We start from the raw sequence: 27,561 nt of genomic DNA, 5'->3' as shown, positions 1-27,561 counted from the left end.
CTAAAAGAGAGGCTAATTCAAATTTCAAGGAAATCACTAAGTTTCCACCCAGATAGAGGGGTTTGGGGTAGCTTTTTTGTCTTTGTTTAAAATTTGAAACCTGTAATTGTGATCAAATTGAAAAACATAATAAACCAAAAAACATTGCTGTTTAGACAAAAAATTATGATGTATTTATAAATCTTGCTATCAAGTGTAACAGATTTTAACATGTTACACTATTAAAGCCAAAAATGTCTATCAGAGTGCAAACATACACACCTATGTACAAATGATGTTGTTAAAATTACCTTACAACTGTAGTCCAGCTTTGGTTTTCTTTCTAATACAGACTAAATCAAGAGCTCTTATATATTTAATGTTGGTTAGAAACGTTCTCTCAGCAGAAACTTATGGTCCAATTAGGGCTCTACTAAATGAAGGCAGTGCACCATAACTCAAAGCATTCCCTTTCTCTGCACACATCATCACTCATTTAGGTCCATTAAAGCATCCAGAGCACATTAGTTTCATTTCCTTGTCTCTTTGATCAAATTTGAAAGTTTCTTCTGGTCGTTTTAGGGACTTCAAAGGCCATCAAGCCTAATAAAGACTTTATCTCCTGCTGAGCAACCCAAAGTTGTTCAAGAAGACCATGGCGCTCAACATTAGTAGAGGTGAGAAAATAAATGTGCATACTGCATAAGAGTCCTAGATAAAATAAAGAATGAAAAATGATAATTATTTACTTGTACAGATATATTAAGAACAGGATACAAAATGTTTTATTATTAGTGTTAAGCCACTTCTACACCACAGAGAACATTAGAAACATCTTACTGAGGCCATAGATTTAAAAGATTGAATTGTTGCTCAGTAGTCTGAAGTTCTTATTTTAGATTAAAGTAAAATTATCTTTTAATGTGAACTCTGGTTCTGGATTGCAACTGCATACTTTCAAGGAAAATCTACAATACAAAATACAAAACGTATTCTATTAGATTTTTTTTTTTTTTTTCAATGTATGCCATATTTATTTGCTCTCACTCAGTAATGAAGATGTTGATTTTTAGACCTCTAAAATATCCTCTGGAGTGTTACCTTTATTTTGATTCCAGAATCATTCAAATGCACCTTCTGGTTTTTGAGATATATGGAATAAATTTTGGGGGTGTGATTTTTGAGAAATCTCCAAAAAAGATGCATAGGGAACAAGGAAATAATATATACTGTATATATAGATGTATATCCAGCGCATCTGTACTAATAAGTTATTGTGGTCTAAAACCAGGTGTTTCAGTTTCATTGTCCAACCCCTGTATATATATATATATATATATATATATATATATATATATATATACTGTATATATGTTCGGCCAATAAAGCTAGAATTCGGAAAATTATATGAAAACATTAGAGTATTGCTTTTCTTTGTTTTCTCATCTTTAAATCTGTGATGTGACTTTGCCTTTGCATAGGTTCATTTATCACCTCCAGTGACAAACATTTGTACAGTAGGGACAAATATTCAGTAATGTTAAACAGATATGTTTCCAAATGGATCATTGCCTCTTCTACATCTCTTCTCAAAGCTACCATGGGAACCAATTAATTGAATGAACACACAAAAGGCAATAGGAACTTTCAAATGTGGACCTGAGAGAAGCTTGTTGATGAGACAACATGTGCAGAAACTCCATGTTCTGTACCTACACACTGTCTGTGAGTACTCACACGTATCATGTTTACTTTAACACTCAGTTTTTTGTTGGTTCAAGTTGTTATTTTATTATAAGTACGACAACCTACTCTATAACCCCTCAAAGCTAAAACTTCAATGTAGATATTTAGAATTAACAAAAAATGATGACGTCCTGTTTGGTTGTCAAATGCTGCCTTGCAGCAAGCGCTGAATAATTCAAACAGTATTTTTGTGTGGCGTCTGCAGCCTCTCACTCTCTATGCACATTTTCTCTGGGTACTCCAGCTGCTTGCCAGTTTGTTCATGTGGTTCTAATTCAACTGTCACCTTAAGTTTCTGAAACTGATTCAGTACAAAATCAGTTTATGAATCCACTTTAATCCAATAACATATAATCCACAGGTGTCAAACTCCAGTCCTCAAGGGCCGCTGTCCTGCAGTTTTTAGATGTGCCACAGGTACAAAACACTAGAATGAAATGACTTAATTACCTCCTCCTTGTGTAGACAAGTTCTGCAGAGCCTTGCTAACGACCTAATTATTCTATTCAGGTGTGGTGCAGCAGAGGCACATCTAAAAGTTGCAGGACAGTGGCCCTTGATTACCGTTTAGTTTTAAAACATGAAATGACAGAGCAAAAAAAGACATTTAATATGAATGGAAAGAATGGAAGTCATTTGTTCGATAAACAAATTTTCAGTAAACATCTTCCAATGCATTTTAATCATTCAAAATCACAACTCACTTGTTTGGCCTGTAAGGTTTCTTACATGGGCATTTCCTTCTGTCCCTTGCTACTTGAAACGTTTTAAGGGATTTTAAAACATGGACAGATCAGTGATATGTTTGCTACAGGACTGCTCTACACTTTTCTTTGATCAGTAGATCCCTAAAAAAAAATCACCGGGCAATTTATGGCCCAAATGTTAGGGTGGAGAGCGTATAGCTGAAGAAACATGCCAACTTTGACTTGAAAATTCTGTCAGATACACGCCTATGTTGGAGTCATCGTACTTATGGGTGCAACCACCAGTTATTTCTTTTTCAGTAACTATATCTAATGGGGCAAGTCTGTAGTGACTCTGAGCATAAACAATGTTTCTAACACTGGCAAAAACATTTTTAAAATACAACTGTTTCTAATTAGTCCCAGTATTTTCTGGTGCAATAGCTGGATTTACAGTAAATCTCCATTCGCAGAGTGACGCAAACAGTGATGCTGCAGAAGACCACAAGCAAAAGTCTCACACTTGTCTTGCTGCAAGTTTTGATGTTGTGCAATAAAAGTACTGGGTCTTGCAAAACGTTCCATACCAGTTGAACTTTTTTGACACTCTTTAAAGTTACAACCACGAACTTTCATTAATTTTATTGGAATTTTATGTGATACACAAACTGTTCATCCGCCGCTTCTTAAAGATTGGGAACACCAAGTCTGATACTCTGCAGGTATTACTACTTTAAAGAGTCGGTGATGTTTGACCCACAGTGTCTTGAACCTTGACTTGAGAAAATCTCATTTACTCCTGAAACCCAGCAGTTCAGGACCTTTTTAACTACCATTGCGACTTCTGCTTTTTGCTTCTTTTCTTAAGCATGTCAGATGTCCCCACTGGGGTCCAACAATGGTTCCTCTGGTTTCTACTAGAAGTCCTAGACATTGCCAATTCAGATTTCTTGTCCAAAAACTTCCCTTAGACAATTAAAGACACCCGGTCAGTGGTGTGAGTTAAATGTCTCCCAAACTGGATCCTTTGCTAGGTGCTCCAACTTCACTCTTCCCACTCGTTTGGGTTTCTATGGTCTGTCCAACAGGCCACACCCAGCTGGCTTGTTACCAACAGTTACAAACTATGTTGTGCTTGGACGCTGTGTAGAATGCTGCATCATGGAAACCCCATGCGTCACAGAGACATCCGTAATAAATCACTGCCCAGATCCAGATTGAAGAGACAGTTTCCCCAAAATCCCAGCCTTGCAGGTAGCACTACCCTTTCTCTCACAAGTTTTGTTAAAGCAGCATTTGCTTGTAATAAATCTTGACATTTTATTTGTATAAACCTTACATTTTATGAATTGTATCATCTTGTGCATGTTATTTCAAAAAGTATATGAAAAGAGATATCCAAAAGAAAAAAAAAAAAAAGAAAATAGCTTTGACTCAAATATTAAATGTCACCTCTATGGAATCTCCAAATTACCATTTGGAGCACACTTTTTTGTGCTCCAGCGTGTGACTGCTATGTGAAGTTATGACGACAAAGTGATTTAGATTACTGAGAGAGGAGGAAAGACCATAAAAGATGACTGATCACCACAAGCTGTTGTGGTCTTACAGGGTTCCTTTTGCAATATCCCATAAACAAATCATCCACACATTCTCAGTGTCTCATGTCCAACAGGCAGTTCGTCTGATGACGGAGACTTTTCTCTCTGTGTTGTAACCTGTTGAGCACTTTAGGTTTTTTAGCTGTTTAAAACTTCAGTAAAGAGAAACTATGCTCTTTTTCCCCAGATAAGACACGTTTTTTAGACGTGGGAACTTATTGGAACTGAGAGTTACAAAGGCTCTTCTGTCCCCCTCCTTGTTTTTCAGACATGACTAAGGCACAGACAGGGAGATGATGTATTGGTCTCTGTACCACAACAGAAACAGGGAGGGGGGACATTTTTCTTTACTCCAGTCACGTACTTTGCAATAAGAAAATATAATTTTTCTTTTTAATTTGTGAAATTGTTTATGCACAAAGTAGACATTTGTTTTAAGGAACAATACAGGCTAAACTATTGCTGCCTTCCTTGAGCATCAAATGGAAAGTATTGTCTCAGAGGATGAATTCTCATTGTAGACCAAAATTTAGCAATTTGTAAACTTCATACACACACACACATAAATCCTCACTGCAACCACAATTCTGCTCTGACCTGAAGAGTCCATCAAGGGCTGGTAATAAGGTCCATATGCAGTCACTTCCTCCCACTACCGCCCTACTGCGAGAAGGTTGTATTAACAAGACCACAGAATCTATTGATTAACTCGCTGGAGGATGAAAAAAAACTAAGACACAAAATGAGGGGAATTACAAGCTTCTTTGTGCAATAACTTTTTTTATGTTTGAATGTGCGCAAAGTCTAAAGTCCGGAAGGTTTATATCCTCTCCCATCATAGATCACTTGCATCTTCTGAGGCTGACCCTATTGTGAAACCCATTGAGTGAAAACATAAAATCAAGGCTATTACAAAAGCATCCATACCCTTTGAACTCATCTACATTTTGTCATATTAAAACCTTATGCATAAATGTTTTCATCAGGACCAGTCCAGTGCAGAGCATTATTGTAAATTGAAATCAAAAGGCTATATGGTTTTTAAATTTATTTTCCAAATAGAAATGTAAAATGTGTGGAGTATTTTTTGTGTTCAGCCTCATTTGAGTCAGTAATTTGTGGCAGCACCTTTCACTCCAGTTGTTGTTCAGAGCCTTTTAGGGTATATCTCGTTGCCCAACTACACATTGAAACTTGTGAAGATAATTCTATGCAAAAAAATGTTAGACTCAGTCATATTTGACAGACAGCCAGATATATTCAAATATATATATATATTAGATGTAGGCATGCATAGCATAGGCTTATGCTTGGACTTATTATATTGTGCTTTCTTGGCAAAACATGAAAAGCTACTTTTACAAGCCACTATACCTGCAATGTAAATGTAGAATAAGTGAGGCTTTTTGAGCAATAACAGCATATGTTTGGTAATGTTTCTTGTTAAATGCACATGATGAGAGTTGGATTTTTATTTGCCCAATTATTTAAACTATATGCACAACTCATGAGCCATATAAATTTTAATTTTCAGTCATTTTCCAGTGGTGTCATAATTAAGCCTGCTTTCCACTGAAAAAGAGCTTACTCAAGCTCACAAGACACTAATTGCACCAGCGTAAAAGCAAATTAATTTGTTATAAGGATGAATAAGCTTTAACAGTTCAAGGAAAAAATTTCCTTCATTGACATGAAAGAAGGGGCAGGAATACTTGACTAGTATTATCCTTTATTGTTTATCTTACTGACTGTTTCACAAGAGGGATTACACAACCACCAAAACCAGGATGAATTTTCATGCAAATTGTTGGAAAAAGAGAAAGCAGGTCAAGCGAGAACATTTCGATTTTTACCTTTCAAAGTCACCGCAAAGAAAAATATTGGCCCTTGCAGAATAGGCCATCTTAGTTAGTCTTTTTATTTTCTGATTATTCAAATATGCAACTCTGTGAAACTTTAGAAACTTGTATCTTATTAAGAATAATTAAATGGCTTCTGTGCAGGATGTTAGTTGCAAACATCTGACAGTCAGATGAATACATATTCTTTTTACATCTACACTGACAGTTGTGCATTATACACACAGCTCATCTCTCAATATTTTCCCATCCAGCTTGGATCCAATTAAAAACAACATAAAACCAATTCCTGTAATCTGGGAGGCTCCGATGCAAACTGATGATTTACTGCTAATCATCAAACACAGCAGCGTGTTCAAGGGTTAGTGCGTCAGCTGTGACCCATATAAAGCAGTGACTCTTCCCATGAATGCATATAAAGGTTGGGGTAAATCACTGACATGTGGCAGAGGATTGAAAACACATTATTTAAAACAATTGTTTTGTTTGGTTATTACTGTGCGAAAATTTGTTTTGTTATTCTCACTATGCAGCAGACAAAACAGTTTTGCACAATCCCCAGTCGTTCCATATTTTGTGGTCTTGGATCCATCCCTGTGGGAATCTGACTCTGCTTGTTATGTCACTTGTCAACAATATTACTAGGCTGTTCCAGAGGAGGCTGGCAAAATGGGATTCCCCTAGCAACATCACTGGTTTTGAAACTTAGCAACTTAGGAAAATTGCTTGACAGTTTAGAGGGGACAACACAGATCATTAACACATAGCACAAAATAAATGATTCTCTTGTGCTGACATTAACTTTTTGATATCAGCTAAATATGTATCTGCTAAATATAAATTTTGCTACATTTGGCTAAAATTTCAAACCAACAGAAAACAAAGCATTTGAAATCAGAATCAGATTACGCTGATTGTAATAGAGGTTATAGCTATTTGATCTTTAACTGCTGGTCATAAGAGTAATTAAATGCACCAACCATGGGCATGAGTTTTGGAAAATCAGAGCATTTTAAGATTCATCTGAAGTTCACTTTGTTGAGGTCAAAATAACCTTATGACAAATTTCAGTTTTCTTTTTTTCAAAAGCTATAATTTATCTTGAAACTTCATTTTCTCACACAGTTTTAAAATACATACTGGCTCAAATATACGAAGCACTGGGTCATTGATCCTGATCATTGTAACCAAATGTTTCCTCTAAAGGTGACAGCTTGGGTCATAAGGTTGGAACTTGTAAATAATTGGCTGGATCCAATAGTGAAAAGATCCCAAACACACAATGAACCGGGTTTGGAATAAAAAGGTCAACAATAGGTTTCTGGAAAAGCCACGACTTCAACAAATTGTGACAAGGTCTAATCGTGGAGTGTGTTTATAACTCATGGCAAGAAAAGCAATCACTTTAAATAAACTTGACAAACTGACTTGTCAATTATGCAGCCTGAATTAAGCCAGAAGGTTCTTAACAACGACAAAAACGATGTGATTTTTCTGCAGCTTTCTAAAGGACATTTGTCCAAATATTAGTGTATGTATGTTTATAGTTGAGCCTGCCGGTTAAGTTTAAAATAAATTAAATTCAAACTACACTGCACAATTCAAGGTTTAAAAAATTAAATGAAGTTTGTTGCATAATTTATACACTGTAATAAAATAATAATTAAAGGAGTTCCAAGTGTTTTCAAATCCCATCATCATCAAAATAGTCATAATCATTAATAATCATTAGGTACAGAAAAACATCTAAAAAATGTAGAGTATCTAGCAATTAGAGTATTGAACACAATGATTGAGGACACTTATATAATTTATGTTAGCTAAACCTTACGTTGTCCTGTAAGAAAAATATATGGTAAAGCATTTAAAGTGAGCAGAAATGCAATGTTCAAGTAAAACAGATTATTGTGAAAAGGGGAAAATAATTATTATAAAAATTACACTAAGGAGTGTAAGCAGAAGCACAACTAATGAATGTCTTAGAAAAAATAGGCTCAAAGTCACAATAACCACAACCGTTGATCCGGACAAGCTTGTCAGACAATCAGAAGCCAAGTCAGACTTTAAAACAGTGAGAGAGAGATTTTAATTTTACTCACAACTTAAGAAGAAGGCAACTATATACACTGGAAAAGCACAACGTGTAGCTGAATGAAATTATTATTATTTCAACCTTTCTTTAGTTTGTGTTCTTACTCCATCTGGTGGACGGAATGAAATACCTGCATCATCAACACTTTTCTCAGAAAATCTTGAGTATTTCCTTTGCTGGCTCAGGGACATCTTTCTCTGTCTGTCTCTCCCCCTCATTCACTCATAACTGTTTAAAATAAATAAAGACAATGATCTATGGATGAGCTTCAACGAGTTTTAGTAGAGATCTCAGCGATCTACTAAATTCATTGACATTTTATGTGTTGGGAGATAAAATGTTAGGAGCTCGCTCACTGGTGGTGTGTGTGTTTTGTACTTGGAAGTTTTATGTTTCTAATTTCTTGTGTCAGTGATAAACTATGTTAAAGTATATTAATGGAAACTTATAATCAGTTCCATAATCAGTTGCTTGTCACTGACTCATCTTTCTCACAAGCTGAAGAGGCAAGCAAATTTGAAGACAAATCAAATAAAAAATAATTACATTTAAACTTGTAAATAGTTGGCTTTGGGAAAATGACAGGGAACTAATAATTATTGCTGTAAATAATTAATCTTGTTATTCATTCATCTTGGTTTGATTCTGTGGGATTTAATTCAGTCAAAAGAAACTCAAAACAGATGCTCATGCTAACTACTAAGAAGTAAAAGCTAAAAGGGGAAACTTTATAACGGATGTTGACTGATGTTGATCATGTTTGAGGAAAAACAAAACATTAATCCTCTGTTGGGAACCTCCCTGCCGTTTCAGTCCAGTCCTATTTTTTTCCCTATTTCTGGAAAATGCCCTGTTGTTGCAAATGTTGGTCCATATTTTCTACAGTTATTGGTGACCATATTTCCTGTGTAACTATATAATTATAATACAGATAATCTTTTAGTATTTCTTCCCAATTGATATAATATCCTTTCTACAAGCCATGCCTTTAAATTGTCACTTAAGAGAAAGAAGAAAATTATACTGTCAGCTGCTGTAGCTCTATAAAGTTATTCCATGCACTATTGATGCTCTTTTTTGTTAAATTGACAAACTTCTAATTGCCATTATCTTTAATCTTACAAACTTCAATTATCTAATCCAGTAAATGAAACCAAACAAGGTCGTTCGCAGAATAAGTTATTTATTTATTTTGCTTTGGATGGATTTGGTATATTGGTCACAAACAACTCACTCAACTCACACATGAATTTTGTTCCAAATGTGGCAAAGGTTAAAGAGAAGATATACTAGCTCTCCAAAAATCTAGAATTTATTGTCAAGATGTACTTTTGTAATCTTTATAAACCCACTGCATTTAAACATATTTATGGACTGTACTCCAAAATTTGGACTCATTCAACACATTTATTTTAATTTCCACTTTGCCTGATGTTCTCCAAAATGTATGTTAGCATTAAGTTTGATCTTAAGTTTTCCTGTCATTAGTTAGGTACTATAACAATCAGCTTTTTCGTTGAAAAGATAAAAAAAAAAAACACATTTTTGTCAATGATCAAACTCTGTCATAAAAAGCTCTTTTCTCTTCTGACCACAAGAGAGCAGTATATCACTTTAATCTATAAAGAAAGGGGGAGATCAGCCTAGTGTTCTTCAAGGTCAGCTATGTACTTCATATTACAAAAGTTTGGGATGGTTCTGAAGTTCTCAAAACGCTCAACAAAGTGTCATAAATCTTCTCATCACAAAGTCAGAGTTGAGTGGAAGATCAGAATGATGGAAATGTTTGTGATTAGCATGATACACAACTTCATATCAGGTTGATGCGATGGTAAATCTGTTGACTTAGATAAACTGTGTACAAGTAGGTTTGCTAATTTATATTAAAGATAATCTCGTAAAGAGCCGATTAACCACTTACTAAAAAAAAAAAAAAAGACAACAACATTCTGTTTATGATTTCCTTTCTTAATTCCAATTACATCACCTGGAACTAAGGTTGCTCTTGGCATTAATAATAAGGCCCTCACTGACACACACACACACACACACAGAAGGGAGAGGAGACACCATGTCAGGGAATGGCAGAAACAAGCGTCGGTCTGTCTTCAGCTGGGGCTGCAGTGGTTGCACCATTTGCTCACATGCTGGCAGATGTGCGTGCACACACACACACACACACACACACGCATGCACACACACACACACACACACACACGCATGCACACACACACACACACACACACACGCCCACACACACACACACACAGAAAAAGAGCGAGAAAAAGAAAGAGAAAGAGAGAGAGACCATCTCTGGACTCATCCACAAGAAAGAGATTTGAGCTGTGGAAGAGCTGAGTTTGCCGCACAGACTCACACACACACACACATACACCCTGAACGTCTCAGCCCCCATTGGTTGACGTCTCTCCACCCCACCGCCAGAGTCTCTGAGGGGTCTGCTGCAGCACTCTGCTCCAGGGTCCTGGAAACGCTGGAGTGAGCCTCTTTTCCCCCTCTCTTACTTCTATTTTTGGGCTGCATATAACGAAGGTCCTCAGTCTGCCTCATTTTCCACAGTTTTTCAGCGTACTGGTTCCCAGCGTGCACCGCCTGCCGCAGCCTCACAGCTCTTTGAGCAGACAGAAACAGCAGCGAGGCCTGCAGCTCACAGAGGCTATATGATACCGCTGAGACAACGAGAATCTGAGCAATAAGCCAGTGAGGAAGGACGCATAAATCGTGCCTCGGCTGAAGGGCCCAGAGGCAGCAGCCCAGTGCTCAGCCAGCCATGTAGGCTATGGCCGCAGCTAAAAGAATTTGGGAAGGGCCCTTCCTGCAGCCCATCCCCCCCCCATTCAAAGAAACATGGTTTAACTGAGGTCCTCCAAAGCGGAGGAGGCTTCAGAACATCTTCAAATCTGAAGCACTATGTTACATTTATAAAGTCTTTTCAGAGCTTATTCAAGACTCTTCAAGGACAATTTGATTTGGGTCCCTCCAGTTACCTTGAAGCACAACTAAATCTCCTTTATATAATCCATATTTAAACATTATGCTTCACACATTTAATGTGACATTATTTAAGTTGATCACTGGTTTATTAAAGTGTAACTAATCTCCATCTGAAAGCTAAAACCCACCTCTGGCAAACATTGAAAAATTCCAACAAAATGGGCGGAGCTAAAGTGTTATGAGGAGAGAGTGAATGGGACTGTGATCAGTACGAAATAAGTGATGTTGTCAACCTATCCACTTTGTGACTCTTTTATTTCTTATATTGTTGGGGAATTTTATGGTGACAACGCTCTGCAGCTTGGCAGCAGGCAGCCTGTCCGTCCTGAGCGGACAGCAAGAACAGCTGTTAGCCTCCACTAGCTTCTCCTGCTTCCTGCAGCCAGTCTCATACAGTTATCAGTTCAAAAACATACTTTCAAAAATACTCAGAGCAAAGGAGACACGTTCACGTCTGTAAAGCTAAGGTTATCAACATACCTGTCAAATTTTAGATTCAGAGCGGGGAGCGGGCTGCTTATTGGAGTTGCTTCTTGGTCCACCTATGACCCTTGCTATATTGTTAAATCTGCATTTTGGGTCATGTTTTTCCTGTGTGTGTTCCTAGAGATGTGCTAGTTCCTATAATCTACCAATATTCCGCTGTAACTAAATGTGGTTACTCCAAATAAAATGATAAATCCCAAAGTCAGTTGGAGTAGAATCAAAATGAATCTAAAATGGATGTTACAAAAAGTATCAGAAAAAAAATGTCTGTGAATAAAATTATGCGTATGTACTGTTTAGTTTTAAAAAAAAATATTTTTATTCTTAATCTTTATATGAAGCAAACCAAACCACCCCACTTCCTGATTTTCAGTTGTTGGTTGTTTTTTTTTTTTGCATGTTTGTCACACTTATGTATTTCGAACATCAAACCCATTTAAAATTTTGTCAAAGGTTTCAAATAAAGATATTTGTTACTATGGGAGAAAGAAATGTCAGACCTACATTTCACCTTTGTGAAAAAATTATTGCCAGCTGTTCAAACATAATTTAACTGTGGTTTATTACACCTGAGTACCTGAGTTCATGTCTGGAGTCACACCCAAGCCTGAGCACTGCCACACCTGTTCTCAATCAAGACATCTCTTAAATACGACCTGCCTGACAAAGTGAAGTACACCAGAAGAAACAAGATAAATCTGACACCATAAATAATTATTCAGTACAATTATATTTAAACAATTATTATCAATATATTCAAATTTATACAGATGCATCAAAAATAACTGGAAAAATAGGAATAGCTTTTGTAGTACCAGAATTCAATATAAAAATAGGAAAACAAATTACAGATGGGTTATCAGTATACAAAGGAGAAATGTTGGCAATATTATTAGCTTTACAATGGGTAGAATTAAAAACCATTAAAAACAATAATTTCTTCAGATTCAAGCTTTGCATTGTTAAGTTTAAAATATAATCAATCGGATCGTAGGATGGACATTTTATTAGAAATATTTCATACATTATTCAGAATACAAAATATGGGTTTGATCGTTATATTTGTGTGGGTTCCAGCACATATTGGTGTAGAAGGAAACAAGAGGGCAGATAAAATGGCAAAGTGGGCAATTCAAAATCCTATTAGTTTAACAGTTAAAACAAATAAATCTGAGGGAAAGAGTTTTGTTAAAGAAAAACTGATGGGAAAATGGCAAAAAAGGTGGGATGAAGAAAAATCAGGAAGATGGTTTTATAACATTCAGAAGATAGTAGGAGAAAGAAGAAATGGAAGACGAAATAGAAAGCAGGAAAGAATGATAACAAGGTAGAGATTTGAACATACAGGACTTAATTATACACTTTTTAAAATTCAAATGCATACTACTGGCAAATGTGATTACTGTGGAAAATATGAAACAATAGAACATGTTGTATTAGAATGTCCTAAATATTAAAGAGAGAGAAGATATATAAGGAGAGAGTTTGAATGTATTAAGGAAAAGGTTAATTTGTTAGATATTTTGAGTAAAAATTTGAGGAGTAAACATATACAAATAGTTATTCGATTTTGAAAGAAAACTAAATTATTTAATAGAATTTGATTATAGGTGTGGTTGTGAATGTGTGTATGATATAGATGGGTAGAATACAAAGTTATGTATAAGTATGGATATTTATGTGTGTGTATATATATATATATATATATATATATTTATATGTATAGGTAGGATTTATTTATTTATTTATTGGTAGAATTTATAAATATATATATAAATAGATAGACCACCACGAACACCACACTCCATACCAGTAAGTGGCAGTAATGCTACCAAAAGTTTGTTGCCAACCGCCAGTAAATCCAACAAGAAGAAGTGAAGTATATCAAATCATCCTCAAAACCTAATCATCATGCTGAAATGTAAAAAAATAAAAAATAAAAAACTCAGGAAGAAATTAGCAAGAAAGTAATTGAGATCTCTCAGTCTGGAAAGGACTACAAAGCCAATCCTAAAGCTTTGGGGCTCCAGTGAACCATAGTGAGAACTACTACCCACAAATGACAAAAATATGGAACAATAGTGGCGGGCTGGCCAAAATAACCCCCAGAGTACAGTGATGACTCATTCATGAGGTCACTAAAGACCCCACAACAACATCCAAGGAACTGATGGCCTCACTTGAGGTCAATGATCCAGTTTCTACTATAAGAGCGTAGTCAAAAATGGTCTCCATAGCAGAGCTTCAAGACAAAAACTGCTGCTGAGTTAAAAGAACTTTAAGGCTCGTCTCAATTTTTCCAGAACACTTCTTGATGATCCCCACGACTTTTAGGAAAACAGTTTGTGGTCTGACGGGACAAAACATTAAACTTTTTACATCTGGCATAAAAGTAATACCGCATTTCAGAAAATGAACATCATGTGTCCTCGAGCTGAAACAAACTTGGTTTCTGCAGCAGAACAATGATCCAAAACACACCAGTAATTTCACTTCTGAATGCCCGAATAAAAGCAAAATGAAGACTTTGGAATGGCCTAGTCTAAGTCTCACCTGAATCCTATTGAGATGCTGTGGCATGACCTTATGCTAGAAAACCCTCCAATATGGCTGAATTAAAACATTTCTACAAAGATGAGTGAGCCAAGATTCCTCCAAGGCTGGAAAAGGCTCCTCACAGCGAACACTTAATTGCATTTGATGATATTAAGGGTGGTCCAACCGATTATTAGGTTATGGGGCAATCTCTTTTTAGGTTTTATTTGTTTTTCTTTTCCTCCCTTGATAATAAACACCTTCATATAAAAACTTCATTTTGTGATTACTTGTGTTGTCTTTGACTAATATCAAAATTAGTTTGACGTTTTGAAACATTTCAAGTGGACATATTATGCTTTTAAATCCTTATTTTTCACATGAAATTTAGTCACTTGTGGCCTATATAAAGTAGAACTGAAATGGTTTGGTTTGAATTCCTCATTATTGTATCTCTACAGACCCTTTTTACACCTATTCTGAGGCGAGTTTCAGAACAACTGGTCTTGCTTTTTAAATGTGAATGGGACATTTCACGCACAGCGTTCCTCTCCACCTCGCTCAGCCATTTTTGTAGTTTGATAGCAACGACACAATTATCTACCAGCAGAGAAACGTTTTACTCCTACGTTCATAAAAGACGTCAATAACGGAAGACTTATCCATCCAAAACCTACATGGTGGAGCCATAGTCTGACCCAGAGCAGGAAAATAAAGACAATGAACTTGCAGAACCACGCCCTCAAATGAACGAATCACAGTGGTGTTATTACACCCTCTCTATCCATGCCAACTACCTACAGCTGCAACTGCAATGATTAATATTGCAACAGTCTGAATCATCACTGCTTTTATGTTAGGCATAAAAGTAACTAGCATAGTTTAACTTTAATAAAATACCATTTGATATTGGCAGAGATTGCTGAATAACTTATCCTTAAGTGAAAAAAAAAGAAAATAAAAAATCAACCAGACACTTCAAAGAGGCTCTGATGCCGGGGAAGATGTAAGAAAATGTGTGCGTTAATACACATTAGAAGCAAACATTTTGACATGTCCACATGAAACTTTGGCATAACTGAACTTAGACTACAAAATTGTTGTGAGAAAAAAATGGCAGATTCACCAAACTGATTAGCTGCAAGTCATGACCTATTTTAGCAGTTCCACAGCAAATAGACAAAAATACCTTCATAGGCAATAGAGAAAAATGAACAGACAGAAAGATATAACCTAAAAAGAATAAAAATACATCTACATGGCACCGGGAGAGAATAAATTGACATTCTCAATGTACACAAAAAATGCATTTAAGGGCTAAAAAAAGTGGATTTTACATTATATATCCCCTTTAAGTGTGATAAGCATCCAAAATAATAGGAAATCAGGAAGGTGGCAAACACTGTACACCATTTTGAAATATATACTGTATATATATGGGGCACCAAACTGTCTGTAGCCCAGGGCTCTACATCTTCGTAGATTCAGCCCTGAACGTTGGCTTGCTACATTAGTGTTGCTCTAAATTTAGCAAAGTAAGAAACGAATATAATCTGCAAAGTAAAGAAGGTGTTTCAGTTGCTACTTTTTGTGTTACAATAAAATAACAATAAATAACTAATGTTATAAGAACTGCAATGATTAATATGCTATATTAATATTGCAACAGTTGGAATCATCACTGCTTTTCTGTTAGGCATAAAAGTAACTAGTACATGTCAAACATTTTTGTTGAATGTTTTTTCCTCAAAGTCGTCACACAGTAAAAAGCTCAAACTCACTCATGCCTGGTGCAGAAGAAAACAGTAACTGTGAAACATTTGAATCTCTCAAGTTCTGTTTCTCCCCCAGAAAATGTAACCAGAGTGTTGCTCATAAATAACCAGGATATCTATTGGTCAGCAGACACACACTGCAGGGGTAATCCTCAGTTCTGAAGTTAAACACTATTCTTCCCACATTCATAAATTAGAGGGAGGTTCCTAATTCTACAATAGCCTATAGGGCTTCAGATTCATGTGGAAACCTGTCAGAGGGAGGAAGCATGTTTATGAATGAACATAGTGCTCCTCTGCCCGAGTTCAGGGAGAAGTCCTTTAAGTAAACGGATGAGTAAGGGGAGGTGTGCTTGGTGTGGGGAAACGGCACCTGCTGCACTTTCATCACATGTGCATTTTTTATACATTTTGTTGCAAAGAATGCCAAATAAAAGAGATTTAATGAACTTTGATGCAACAAATGTTGGAGAGGGATTAAGACCTGTGTCTGTTTGTCACATCTGCTTGCTTGTAAAGTTTTTGTCACTTGAGATGCAACTACACATAATGTATTTGCTTTTTTGATCATTTGTATTATTAACAATGCTTTCTGCATAAATGGGTATACGGCTTATTGATGGCGGTGAATGCCAGCGGGCATTAGAACAGCGAGCGGCCATCTGCCAGCCTAACGAACTAGCAACCCCACCAGCTGCAGTCGCAAAACGCCCTACAAAGCAGGACATGCATGCAGCTTCTGACGTCTGCGGCCACACTGCGCTACAAAGCCCAGAAAAACCCAGGAGCGGAAACAATGAGAACCGAGCTTATAGGCGCCGCATAGGTCCGCAAATTGCAAGTTTTTTAAGAACAGGCTGCTGTTAAGAGCGCATCAGTTCATTTCGGGTGAGCGGTTCGTGAGATTATTCCATTTTTTCACGCTGAAAAAACCCCACATACATAAAAAGACTCATGCAGGGGCACTTTAATACCCCGACATGGCGACGGCAAGAAAAGGGAGAGAGCTTTTTACTATTTTGGAAACTAGCGCGGACACAGAAAGTAGCACGGAGTGCGACAGCCAAGACGCCCCGCTTAATCTTTCGGCCGATGTGAAGTGGTTTGAAATCCCCAACAGAAAGCCGGACTCGGACGAGGAGGAAGACGAGGAGACGCGGGAGGCGGCGGAGGACGGCGAGGGAGAGAATGGAGTGACGAGCACGGCAGCCGCGGCGGAGACTGCGGACGCGGCCAGCCTGATCGCGGGAGGAGGCTGCAACATTATTCTGGTCACCGGCAGCAACGGGATCAAGCACGACGATGAGGACTACGCGGAGGACTGCTATTATTCCACCTCCACTAACTGCTCCGACACCAACTCTAACGATTCGGATATTGATTTCTCCGATCTGGAGGAGGAGGAGGAGCGCAGGAGCTTTTTCGGCTTTGAGGAGGACCTGGAGGAGGACTGCACGTCTCCAGACTTCTGGGGCGAACCGGACCAGGTGATCGCGATCGAACCGTTCTCCGCCGCCAGTGGCCCTCAGCACTCGCTCGGGGACGAAGCTGACACCCGTGACTATTTCCGGATACTCTTCCCAGATTCTCTTTTTGAACACATGGTAGAACAAACAAACAATTACGCCCTCTATCGGCAGAGAAGGAGTGGGAAATCAGACCCCCACTGGCACCCCACTGATGTTAGAGAGATGAAAGCTTATGTGGGTCTGAATATTCTGATGGGTATCAATCAGCTTCCAGACACTGGCATGTACTGGGCCAGTGATATTTTTATTGGGAACGCAGGTTTTAAAAAAACTATGACAGCCAGACGCTTTGAGAAACTCACCCAGTATCTCCAGCTTTGTGACCGGGACTCTGAGCCTGTGCGTGGGGAGCGTGGATATGATGGCCTTTTTAAAATCAGGCCTCTCCTGGATGTGGTGGAGAACACAATGTGGGATGCGTACTCACCCAACCGCTGCTTGACCATAGATAAATGCGCCATTGCCACAAAGAGGCGCTTCTCTCCCACCCAGTACATGTCCTCCAAGCCCCTGAAGAAGGGGCTGACAGTATGGATGCTGTGTGACTCCCGCTCAGGCTACTGCCACAGGACAAAAATCTATGTAGGTAAACCCAGCGATGATGAGGCAGCGGCCTCTTTGGGTTACAGGGTGGTGACCTCTCTAGTGCGAGGTCTGGAGGGTCAGTACCACCATGTGTTCATGGACAGCTTCTTCACCTCTGTGCCCCTCCTCCAGAGACTGCTGAGGGATGGACTGTACGCCTGTGGGCCCACTCAGGCCGGGCGAAAAGGTTACCCAGAAGTCCTCCGCCCTCGTAACGTGGGGAAGCTGTGTCAAGGAGAGTTCTACCAGTGCCAGCGTGGCAACCTGGTTGCTACGGTGACCCGGGATATCAAGATGGTTAGCTGCCTCTCCACCAACTCCACACCTGGGATTGTGGGAATCAGTCCGGGCCGTCAGCAGCTTGACACAGATGGAGACGGGGAGAGCGACAGCCTGGATGGTTCTAGTTTCTCCTTCGGTGTACCCCGACCTCTCCCGCTGCTGCTGTACCAGGAGAACATGAGGGGGGTAGACCTGTGTGACCAGCTGAGGGAATGCTACCAGGTCGGAAGGCCATGCAAGAAGTGGTGGCGCTATTTCTTGTGGTTTTATGTGAACCTGTGCATCGTCAACGCCTATGTAATACTTAGGGAGAGCCGTGGGGGCACACCGCCAGCGGGCTTCAACGGGAAGCAGTTCACCCAGCGCCACTTCCGCGTACGGCTAGCACAGCAGCTGATTGGAGACTACCAGGGTGCGAGGGGCATGGAGCGGGCAGCACGCAAGAGGCACGCAGACTCACCCATAGAGTATGGACATCGGCTGGAGCGCATGTCGGAGCGCTCTCGGCGATGCAGGAACTGCACAAACAAGGGGCTGCGACATGAAAGTGTGTTTGGCTGCAAGATATGCAACGTCCACCTGTGCAGGGGCGGCTGCTTCTCTGAGTTTCATAAATAATTCTGAACTGATTTTTGTTTGTTTGTTTTTTACATTTCTGTAATCAAACAACTCCTGTCAATGTTTTCTTGTTTTTTTTAAACCATAAAAGAAATGTAATTCCAAAGGTTACCACTACAAGTGCGCAGTATAGCCACACACTTTATGTAGAGATAGTTTTAGGTTAGAGGTATTATTGCACGAATAATAGAGAAAATAATTAAAAAAGCTGTAGATTCTTTTAAATAGTTGAATGTTTTTGGCATCTTGCCTTCTGTAACACTGACAAAATTGCCTTGTATCTCTTTTTATACATTTAAATATTGTAAACATTTTATATGAGAAAAAAAACAAGAAAGCAAATGTTTCTGCACTCATAATAGTTCACAAAATGTTTACGATGGGAAGTTTATCTTTCTCTTTTTTCCAAAATAAAGACTTCATTTTGATGAACGTAACTGAACCCTAACCTCAGTTTTTGTGGTTTTAGGCATGAAAAGCAACACCAAGGTTAATGAGCAAACAAGATTAGACCCTGTAGAGAATCAGATCTTTAATGAATATTCTTAAATACTTTTTGGTTGGGACCTTTGAGGGGACACAGCTTGGAGCAATTAGAGGGTAGAAAAAGCCCCTCAGTCTTTCCAGCCAATGGACTAAGATATTCAGTTTCTCCTTCCAACAGCAGCCATCTGTGGCCCATTTACAACATATCCAAACTTGTGGTACTTGTCACTGACAAAACTGTGGAAAGGAATAAACACTGTGCTTTTGATACAATAATCTCTGATGGGCACATTAGAGGAAGCACATAGGGTATAATGACATTTTAAGTTTGTACATAGTTATTTAAACAAGCACAGGTTGGATAAGAGCTGCTTGATCAGGCAGTAGCCATCAAGAGAGTTTAGTTGAAGATTTTGAACATCTTTTAAGAAGAGCTTTTGCATTTATTCTGCTGTAGGCTGCTGCTAAGGCTGCATGTAGGCAGAGATAGGCCACTTCAGCAGGGCAGACTACCCGTCTCCAGCGTGCCTCCGTCTGAGGTCTCTCTCCTTCTTTAGCTGTCTATCTCTTTATCACTCTCTCTCTCCAGGCTCTACTGTGCCATCCCACACACACACACACACACACACACACACACACACACACACACACACACACACACACACACACACACACACACACACCCAGTCACGCACACATATCACACAGAGGCACACACATCCTCCCCTCCCTTCCCCTTCACTGCGCTCTCCTGCTCTCTCTCTCTCAGCCGTTCCCCAGCTGGGAGAGGGTTAGTCAACTGGACGCCCATCCCGCTGATCTGCGGTAGCCCCCGTGGGGAGTTGCCATGGCAACCGTGGCCGATGAAGACAGGGAGTCGCCGGCAGGCCCACATGGTTGTCATGGCGCTCGTTCTGGCTACGGCAATGGGAGGTGCCAGAGGCCACACCTCCGTGCTCAGCTCTCCAAAAGTACAGAGGGCTGTGGTATGGTGGTGTGTAGTGCTGTGTGTGTTTGTGTGTGTTGTAGGAGCTGACTGGCTCGCAGCCTGCACACCCTGCGCAGAGCCAGAATGGTTACCAGGCAGGCTCGACTACAAGCACAGTCAAGACTACAGCCGCTGCCAAATCTGAGCCAGTGTAATTTTCTAGAAATGTCTTCATGCAGGTGTTGCTGGGGATTAGATGAATCTATCTCAATGTGTCCCTCGTAATACCCAATCAACATCCCCTGCACAAAGACGGATGAAGCAGATTAAGCTACATTTGGGTTATTTATGGTGCAAGTCAAAAGCTTCGATGCTCAAACACATTCAGTTGAGCAGTATGCGATCAAACTTTTAAATTCTAATATAATTCTAATGGTATGGCCTTTTTAGGCACCAAAAAAAAAGTTTATTCCAACAAAACATGTGAGTACAGTGTTTCCTTTCTATTATTTTTGTGTGAATCATGGAGTTCTGTCTAAACTGACTCCTTCTGTTTCCTGGACGGAATTTTTCCTGGAGGAACCTCGACCATGAAATGTGCAGTGCTTTCCGTCTCTGGTCCAGGAAGATCTTAGAGTCTATGTCAAGAACATGGGCCTGCTTTCACTTACATGTACTGTCAAATCATAAATGTTCCTTTGAGGAACTCTTTCCTCTGTTGCAATATGAATGCTTAGTCAAGGATGATCCTGAAAATGCTTTACCATCTAAATCTAATCCTAATTTTAGTGTTTTGACTCATATTCTGTATAGAGTTTAACACAGGCATATTTAGTAAAGAAAACTACGGTAGTCTATACTAACCCATATGATTTAATTTGAAGGCTGAAAATGTATCAAACATTTCTATCTTTAATTATAAAAATGATAAAGAAAATAATATATAAAATTTTTTTGTCCTTGTTTCACTCAGGTGTCCTTGAACACACCTACATGTGTTCAAACACACATTAGCAGGACTTTGGAGAACTTGACTGAGGAGATCATCCATTCATCCATCCATTTTCTGACACCCTTGTCCCCAGCGGGGTTAGGAGGGGTGCTGGTGTCTATCTGCAGCGAGACATTTCGGGCAAGAGGCGGGGTACACCCTGGACAGGTCGCCAGTCCATCGCAGGAGGAGATAATTCATCCATTTGGTTTTGGTGTATTGGTCCAAAGACACGTCCCTGCAGGACGCTGGGCATTGTGGACTGGAATTAAAGATTCCTGCATTAGAGAATTTGTGGTTCACACCAGTTTTGTCAGGAGGAATGCATCAGACTTCCAGCAAACTACTGTAAGTGCCTTATGGAAGAAAACACAAAACATTTAACCCAAGTCTACATACTGAGGAAATCTATTTCCTCTGATTACTATGGAATTTAGGAAATAGAAAACAATTTTAGTAAGTCTGACTGACTTTAAATGAAAAGTTTAGTCTGGCTTAACTTCAGACAGAGATAGAAACAAATGTGTATATCTTTTTATTCAGTGAATGTACACTTTTATTGTCTAACCAGATACATGTGAAAAATGTGACCTTATCATTTACACTGGTGATATGAATGACAGATCACATCATTTGGACTTAGATGAACTTATTAATTTCACCTCTGGGTGTATTTGTCTATATGCCTGTACATGTCATTTCACAACAGCTGTTTTTATTTCATCTTCTGTTTTATACTTGTAAACAAATAGTTTCGTATGTATGAATAAGTCAGATGACTTATTCAACTTAATGACTTGAACTGTTCTTGCTTATGAATGTTCTTTTAACCAGTAAGTTAAAAGAACACCTGGTTCCTTTAAAGACTGAGAAGGTTCTGTAGAGGTATTATCTGTAATAGTTTCCATATGTGTTGTAGAAAGATGTCATGTTACATTGAGTTTCTAGATAAAAAGTTAGTTTAAGCTAAATTGACACTTTTGTGTGTACACCCAACTGATCAAGTGGATTCTTTTCCTAAAATGTGCCTTGCAAAACTTTTCAGATTTTATGATAGGGCAGCTGTGGGTCAGTATGAAGACACAAGATGATGACTATCTGGTAGGCAGAAGTTGAGGGATCAGTTCCAGCCTCCTTTACTGCTTTAAAGAGCCTACGAGCAAGGCAGTAACTCCAATTTGGCTCCCAATCAGTGTCTGAAATTGGATGCTGGTCCATATGTAGCGAAAGGACATGTAAGTTCAAATCATTTCACAAGAAACTATTGTATCTTAATTGCATATTATTCATTTTAATTATCCTACTGAGAGGTGAACCTCTGCTTTAGTCTCAAATCATTTACATCATCTAATTGGTTTTCTTATTGTCTCAATTTAGATCCATCCATCCATCACCTCATCAACTCTCTGACCTGCTTCAATATCCCAGCTGACAAAGAGCATCCCCTCTGTGTGACTCTCCCAACACAATGTTTTGCAGTTGGGATGTTGTGTTCAGGGCAATGTGCTGTGTTAGTTTTTCTCTTAACTATATATGCATTCTTTATTTAGGCCAGAAAAAATTGATGCAACCAAAACATCTCTGCCTTTCTTTCAACAATTGTTTTCATATTGCCACATTTATAGAAAGGGCACATTTGTCCTTTCAATTTCACAGATTCTACCTGAGATTTGGAGATTAAATTCTCCAAAAGTCTATTCTTGACATTTCTGTCAAAAGAATTCCCAATGAAGCATATTGATACACAAACATATTGGAAATATTTATGAATACTTTTGCATTGGAGGCATTGGACCTACCCCAATCTTTTGCATTTTCAAATTAATTCATTAAATAGTTAAATGTTTCTTTTCAAAAATCATATATTTTGGTTATTTGGATAAATTATCCCCAAAACGCATGGTTCCGTTTTTCAATTGAGATCGGATTGCTCTGCACATTTTCCTCTTTAAAAATGTGATATTTGGTTTTTGACCCAAGTAAAACGGAATTATTTACTTTTACCCAAGTTTGTATTTTTGATGTTTTATGTGGGATATACCAGTGATTTATAACACATATCAAAACAACAAAACAGGTCTAGATTTTCAACAAAATCACTTAAGTTAAACATGCTACCATTACTTTACTATGGCAGACATCTCCATCTAGTGGACATGCACACTATAGCGTTGAACAGCATTTCAAGTTTAGACAGCAACAGAAATCATTCTTGTAAGTAATGTAAACAAGTTACAAAAATATCAATACCTACATACATGGCCATAGACCCTGCATTACTACCTGAAAGTAAAGTACGTATTTATACCCTTTTCTTCTTGCTCATGAATGTTCTTTTAATCAGGAGGTTTTCTAAACCAGATGGATCTTTTTGGTTTTTGTTAAAGATGTTTTGGCGAACCCTGGAGGATGACCAGAGGAAGTTTAATTTCTGCGTCTCTCAGCAAAGGGACACCAAGAGTGATCTGTAAAGGGTAGAATAATAAAAATAAAAGATTGTATCTTATGAACACAGGACAAATGACAACTCTTGGATAACTAAACTATTTAATAGTAGTACTTGCCTCACTTTGTCTCTTACCCCAGTGAACAATTGTATTCTGAGAGCTCACATGCAAATCTATTTGAGTGGATGGCAAGATGGAACAGGTTGAGCTGTAATATGAAACGCCTCCCTCGATGAGGCATGAGGCTTCTAACCCCTCCTCCTCACTCTGTCTTTCCCATCATGCAGTCAATTTCTGGAGCTGTTTTCATGATTCGATTCAAGCACTTAAAAAATGTTTAGTTTGTGAAATAAATGAAAAGATTAAGCAACAGTATTGACTTCTGAAAACAGCAGCCCTCTAATTTCATGTATTGTTCTAATATTGCATAATAATATTAATAAACACTCGTGTGAGACAGCTGTCTGAATTTATTATATAACAACCATAAACACCTTGATTCTGTACTCCAGATTCATCATGCTGCAGTTGAAGAAGGTAGCAGGAAGGTGTGGAGGGATGATCAATACTTTGGTTACAGTGTGACTGCTCTCAGCTGGAACAGCGTCTCCTATCCCGAACAAGATGTCCTTTGTTTCCACTTTCTTCTTTGAATGGGCCACAAAGGTTAGCTTCTCACACAGGTAGAACTTTGGTGTTACAGAGTGTGCAGACTCATTGAGTACCTCCACAAAGACTCCCATTGCCTCTCCTACAGTTTTACATTCAAACAGATGTAAAAAAACATTTTAGAAATAGACATTGAAGGAATATATTTCTGAGGGTCAATGAGTTTTGATCATTTAGCTCAGTTAATATATATTTCTGAGAATATCATAACGTTCAAGTAATCCATACACAAAGAAATCAGCATAAATAAATCTGGGGAATTTAACGTGGAATTAAATTTGAAAAAAAAAAAAAAAACTATTAAAAACACTTGAATAAATCTTTTTAGTACAACAGATCTTTAAAAATAATGGGATGTGGGCTCTTCTGAGCTCTCTGATGCTTAGTGCTTGCCAAAATTTATTTTATTGAATTTGTCTTTCAGGCCCTTTCTCAGTTCATCCTTCCTTCCCATATTCATAAATTTACAAGTGCTGTGCTTGAAGAAAGCCCCATACCATAATGTTTCTACCTCCCACAATCCATATTGGCATGCTGCTTTGTGGGTAATGTGAAATGCCATTTCTTATATGTATGTGCAGTGACATTGAAAGTGTTAAATTTAATCTCATCAATAGGTTCTGTTCTTCCTTTGTTTCACTGGCTTCTCTAAATGCTCTGTGTCAACGTTTGAACTGCCGTTGTGCTTTTTCTTCAGCAGTGAAGTCTTGTGTGCTTAGCAAGCATGGAGGTAATGGTGCTCACAGCATTACCTGTTTTCTTTTAAACCTTTGCACTTGCTCCAAGAAGCATGCAGGAAATCTGAGACCGCACAATAAAGCCAGTGATAAAAAGGATGTGTGGTGTCATATGAAATGCTGTAGTTCTCAACTTCCAAAATTAATATTTTTTATCCATTGTTGTCTAACTTTGTCTGCCTTGAATCTTGACTGAATAGATTTCAGAATTTAATCCACGTGTTTTGTGTGTATGCCATAACAAATGCGTGCTGACAGCATGTGTATAAATATACCCATATTTTCATTAATACAGCTAATATTTTGAGAAATATAGTCTGTCCTGGTGAATTATTTTGAAAATATGGATGCAGTGCATGCATTTTCCTGATGTAGCAGTGTGATTTTTGAAGATTGAAACTTGCCCTGGCATTCCGCGAAAAAAATAATCGGCTTTAGTTTTGGTCGGTGGTTCAATGGAAGTGCGGCATAAATCTTGCAAGGAGCAGATTGTCATGACCAGTTTATGGGTGAAAAAAATATTCTTTCCACTTTTAAATTCGGGCCCTAATTGTCATTCAAAAAACCAAAAATTGGCATTAATATGTTTAGCCACAATTGTGAAGTTCTTGTAGCAGGTCTTTACTTGTGAACATTGTAAAATGTTTATTATATCATACCTTGGCATAAACTATTTAAGAATAACTACCGATGGTTTCCAAACACTCACAAATTTAATTGGTTTTCTTCCTTTCTCTTCTCTTTTCCAGCTTTTGTTGTTAAGTTGTTTAGTGTTTGTTTTAATTTATTTGTAAGTGTAGATACTTATTTTCCCTGATGCATGTGTGAAATCTACTTACCTTGCTTTAAGCCCATTTTTTCAGAGGTCACATTCATAGTAACCTTCCCAGAGCCACAAAACGAAATCCTGGTTGCATGCTGTTGCTCCTACCACATCATATCAACACAAACGCGTTCAGAGAAAATAATCTCAGACTTTCAGATCTCCTTTCAGATGAAGTGGAAAACAAGGAAATCAAAAATAATTTCTCACCTTCAGCCCAATGATTATCATTTCTGATTTGGAGGCAAAAGGAAACTCAGAGCTGGTTAGAAAGGGAAACTCAGTCTTGGTTTTGTGTACAAGCCAAATTGATTGAGTCAAATGAGCTCGCAAACTATATTTGATCTCACCACATTTGCCTTTATAAGATGAGGGCATGTCTCTGTAAGGGGGGGAACCCAAAGATAACATTATTTTTTAATCTAAGTTTTTATATGCAGCTGAAAGTCAGTTCATATCTGGGAATAAGTCATACCTGCTTGGAATCACAAAACTGAATGGAAAAACTTTCATCCCAGCACCCATGATTTCTGAACCTTAAAAGAGAAATAATGTTACACTAAACGGGAATTCACCAATTAATTTAACAGAAAAAAAAATCTCAGAAAATAAATTACAAAGCATACTTACCATCTCCCTTGTTTTTATCCTGAAGAATTATATGCTCAAAATAGAAGTATTTCTTCTTGTTGCTCCGAACAACAGAGTTTTGTCCTTCTTGTTCATACCAAATCACCTTAACCTTTCCCTTAGCTCGGACCAAAAGGCTCTGCACTTTGATCTCCTTGGTGGTTACCACAGTTACTTTTCCAGAAAGAATGTCCCCTGGGGAGTAGGTGCCTTGGTCCTTCACTCTGTCAGACTCCACTGAGAAATGCTTCACAGTCATGATAGGACAACATCCGACAGTTGATGCAAAGCCCTGTGATAAAAGATCTATGCGCTTAAATACTTTCTCCTGACAGCTTAAACTGAGTTAAAACTAGGAAGATGACCTCTCTTTGATAAATAGGGATACTGGTGATACTGGAACAATAGACTGCAGTGCAGAACTGGTAACTGTCTCAGAACAGATCACGTAATCAATCCTGCAGGTGTCCTTTTCACAGAGGTAACTCTAGCCAGGATGGTGAAGGCTACATTAGTTTAAGTGAATATGCAAGGGGATGATGTTTAGCATGTGTGCAAGTTTCTTTTTGTTCTAGCAAGAATCAGTTGGTACAAAGAATCAGTCAGTCAATAGTAGACCAGTTTATATATGTATTATGTAGTTATTGTAAACAAAAAGGTGGAGAAAACAAATCAAAGTTTAAAGATTCAAAAATTACAACTTTTAGTTTATTAAAAATACATTTGAAACAACACAAATTGGACTAAAGTGCAGTTTAACAAAAAAATACATTATTCAGCCTAAACAGAGTTAATTACAACATGTAAAATCAATAAAACTGGGGATCAAAAGGGATCAAATAAAATTAAAATGTAAACAAATATGAGGATAGTATGTTTAAGTTGAGGTAAATGGTTACTTGAATCAAACATTAGTCTAAAGAGGTAACTTCTAAGATGCTAAAATAATGATGTACAATCTTAAAAATGAGAAGTCAAAAGAAAAAGGCCCTCACTATTCCCATCTCATCAAGTATTTTCTAGCCTATTTAAAGAAGACTTTATCTATTTTGCACCAGATTC

The 27,561-nt window shown here is 38.1% G+C and overlaps 1 protein-coding gene and 1 long non-coding RNA gene across 2 annotated transcripts; one reads left to right on the top strand and one right to left on the bottom strand.

The window, feature by feature from the left end:
- Nucleotides 1–1,607: 1,607 nt before the first annotated feature.
- LOC114154367 (uncharacterized) lies at nt 1,608–22,702 on the top strand. The gene is made up of 4 exons (XR_003597555.1): nt 1,608–1,704; nt 21,176–21,541; nt 22,239–22,428; nt 22,571–22,702. It is a non-coding gene; the product is annotated as an uncharacterized LOC114154367 (long non-coding RNA).
- LOC114154365 (arrestin domain-containing protein 17-like) lies at nt 21,716–27,189 on the bottom strand. The gene is made up of 6 exons (XM_028033410.1): nt 26,500–27,189; nt 26,345–26,405; nt 26,080–26,251; nt 25,886–25,973; nt 24,135–24,391; nt 21,716–23,658 (listed from the first exon to the last, which is right to left on the bottom strand). The coding sequence occupies exons 1-6, from the start codon at nt 26,756–26,758 to the stop codon at nt 23,575–23,577; spliced, it is 921 nt and encodes a 306-aa protein (XP_027889211.1). The 5' UTR covers nt 26,759–27,189; the 3' UTR covers nt 21,716–23,574.
- Nucleotides 27,190–27,561: the final 372 nt, after the last annotated feature.

Source organism: Xiphophorus couchianus, chromosome 12 (assembly GCF_001444195.1).
Source record: "Xiphophorus couchianus chromosome 12, X_couchianus-1.0, whole genome shotgun sequence".
Classification (NCBI taxonomy): Eukaryota; Metazoa; Chordata; class Actinopteri; order Cyprinodontiformes; family Poeciliidae; genus Xiphophorus; species Xiphophorus couchianus.
This window is presented reverse-complemented; position numbering and strand designations above follow the sequence as displayed.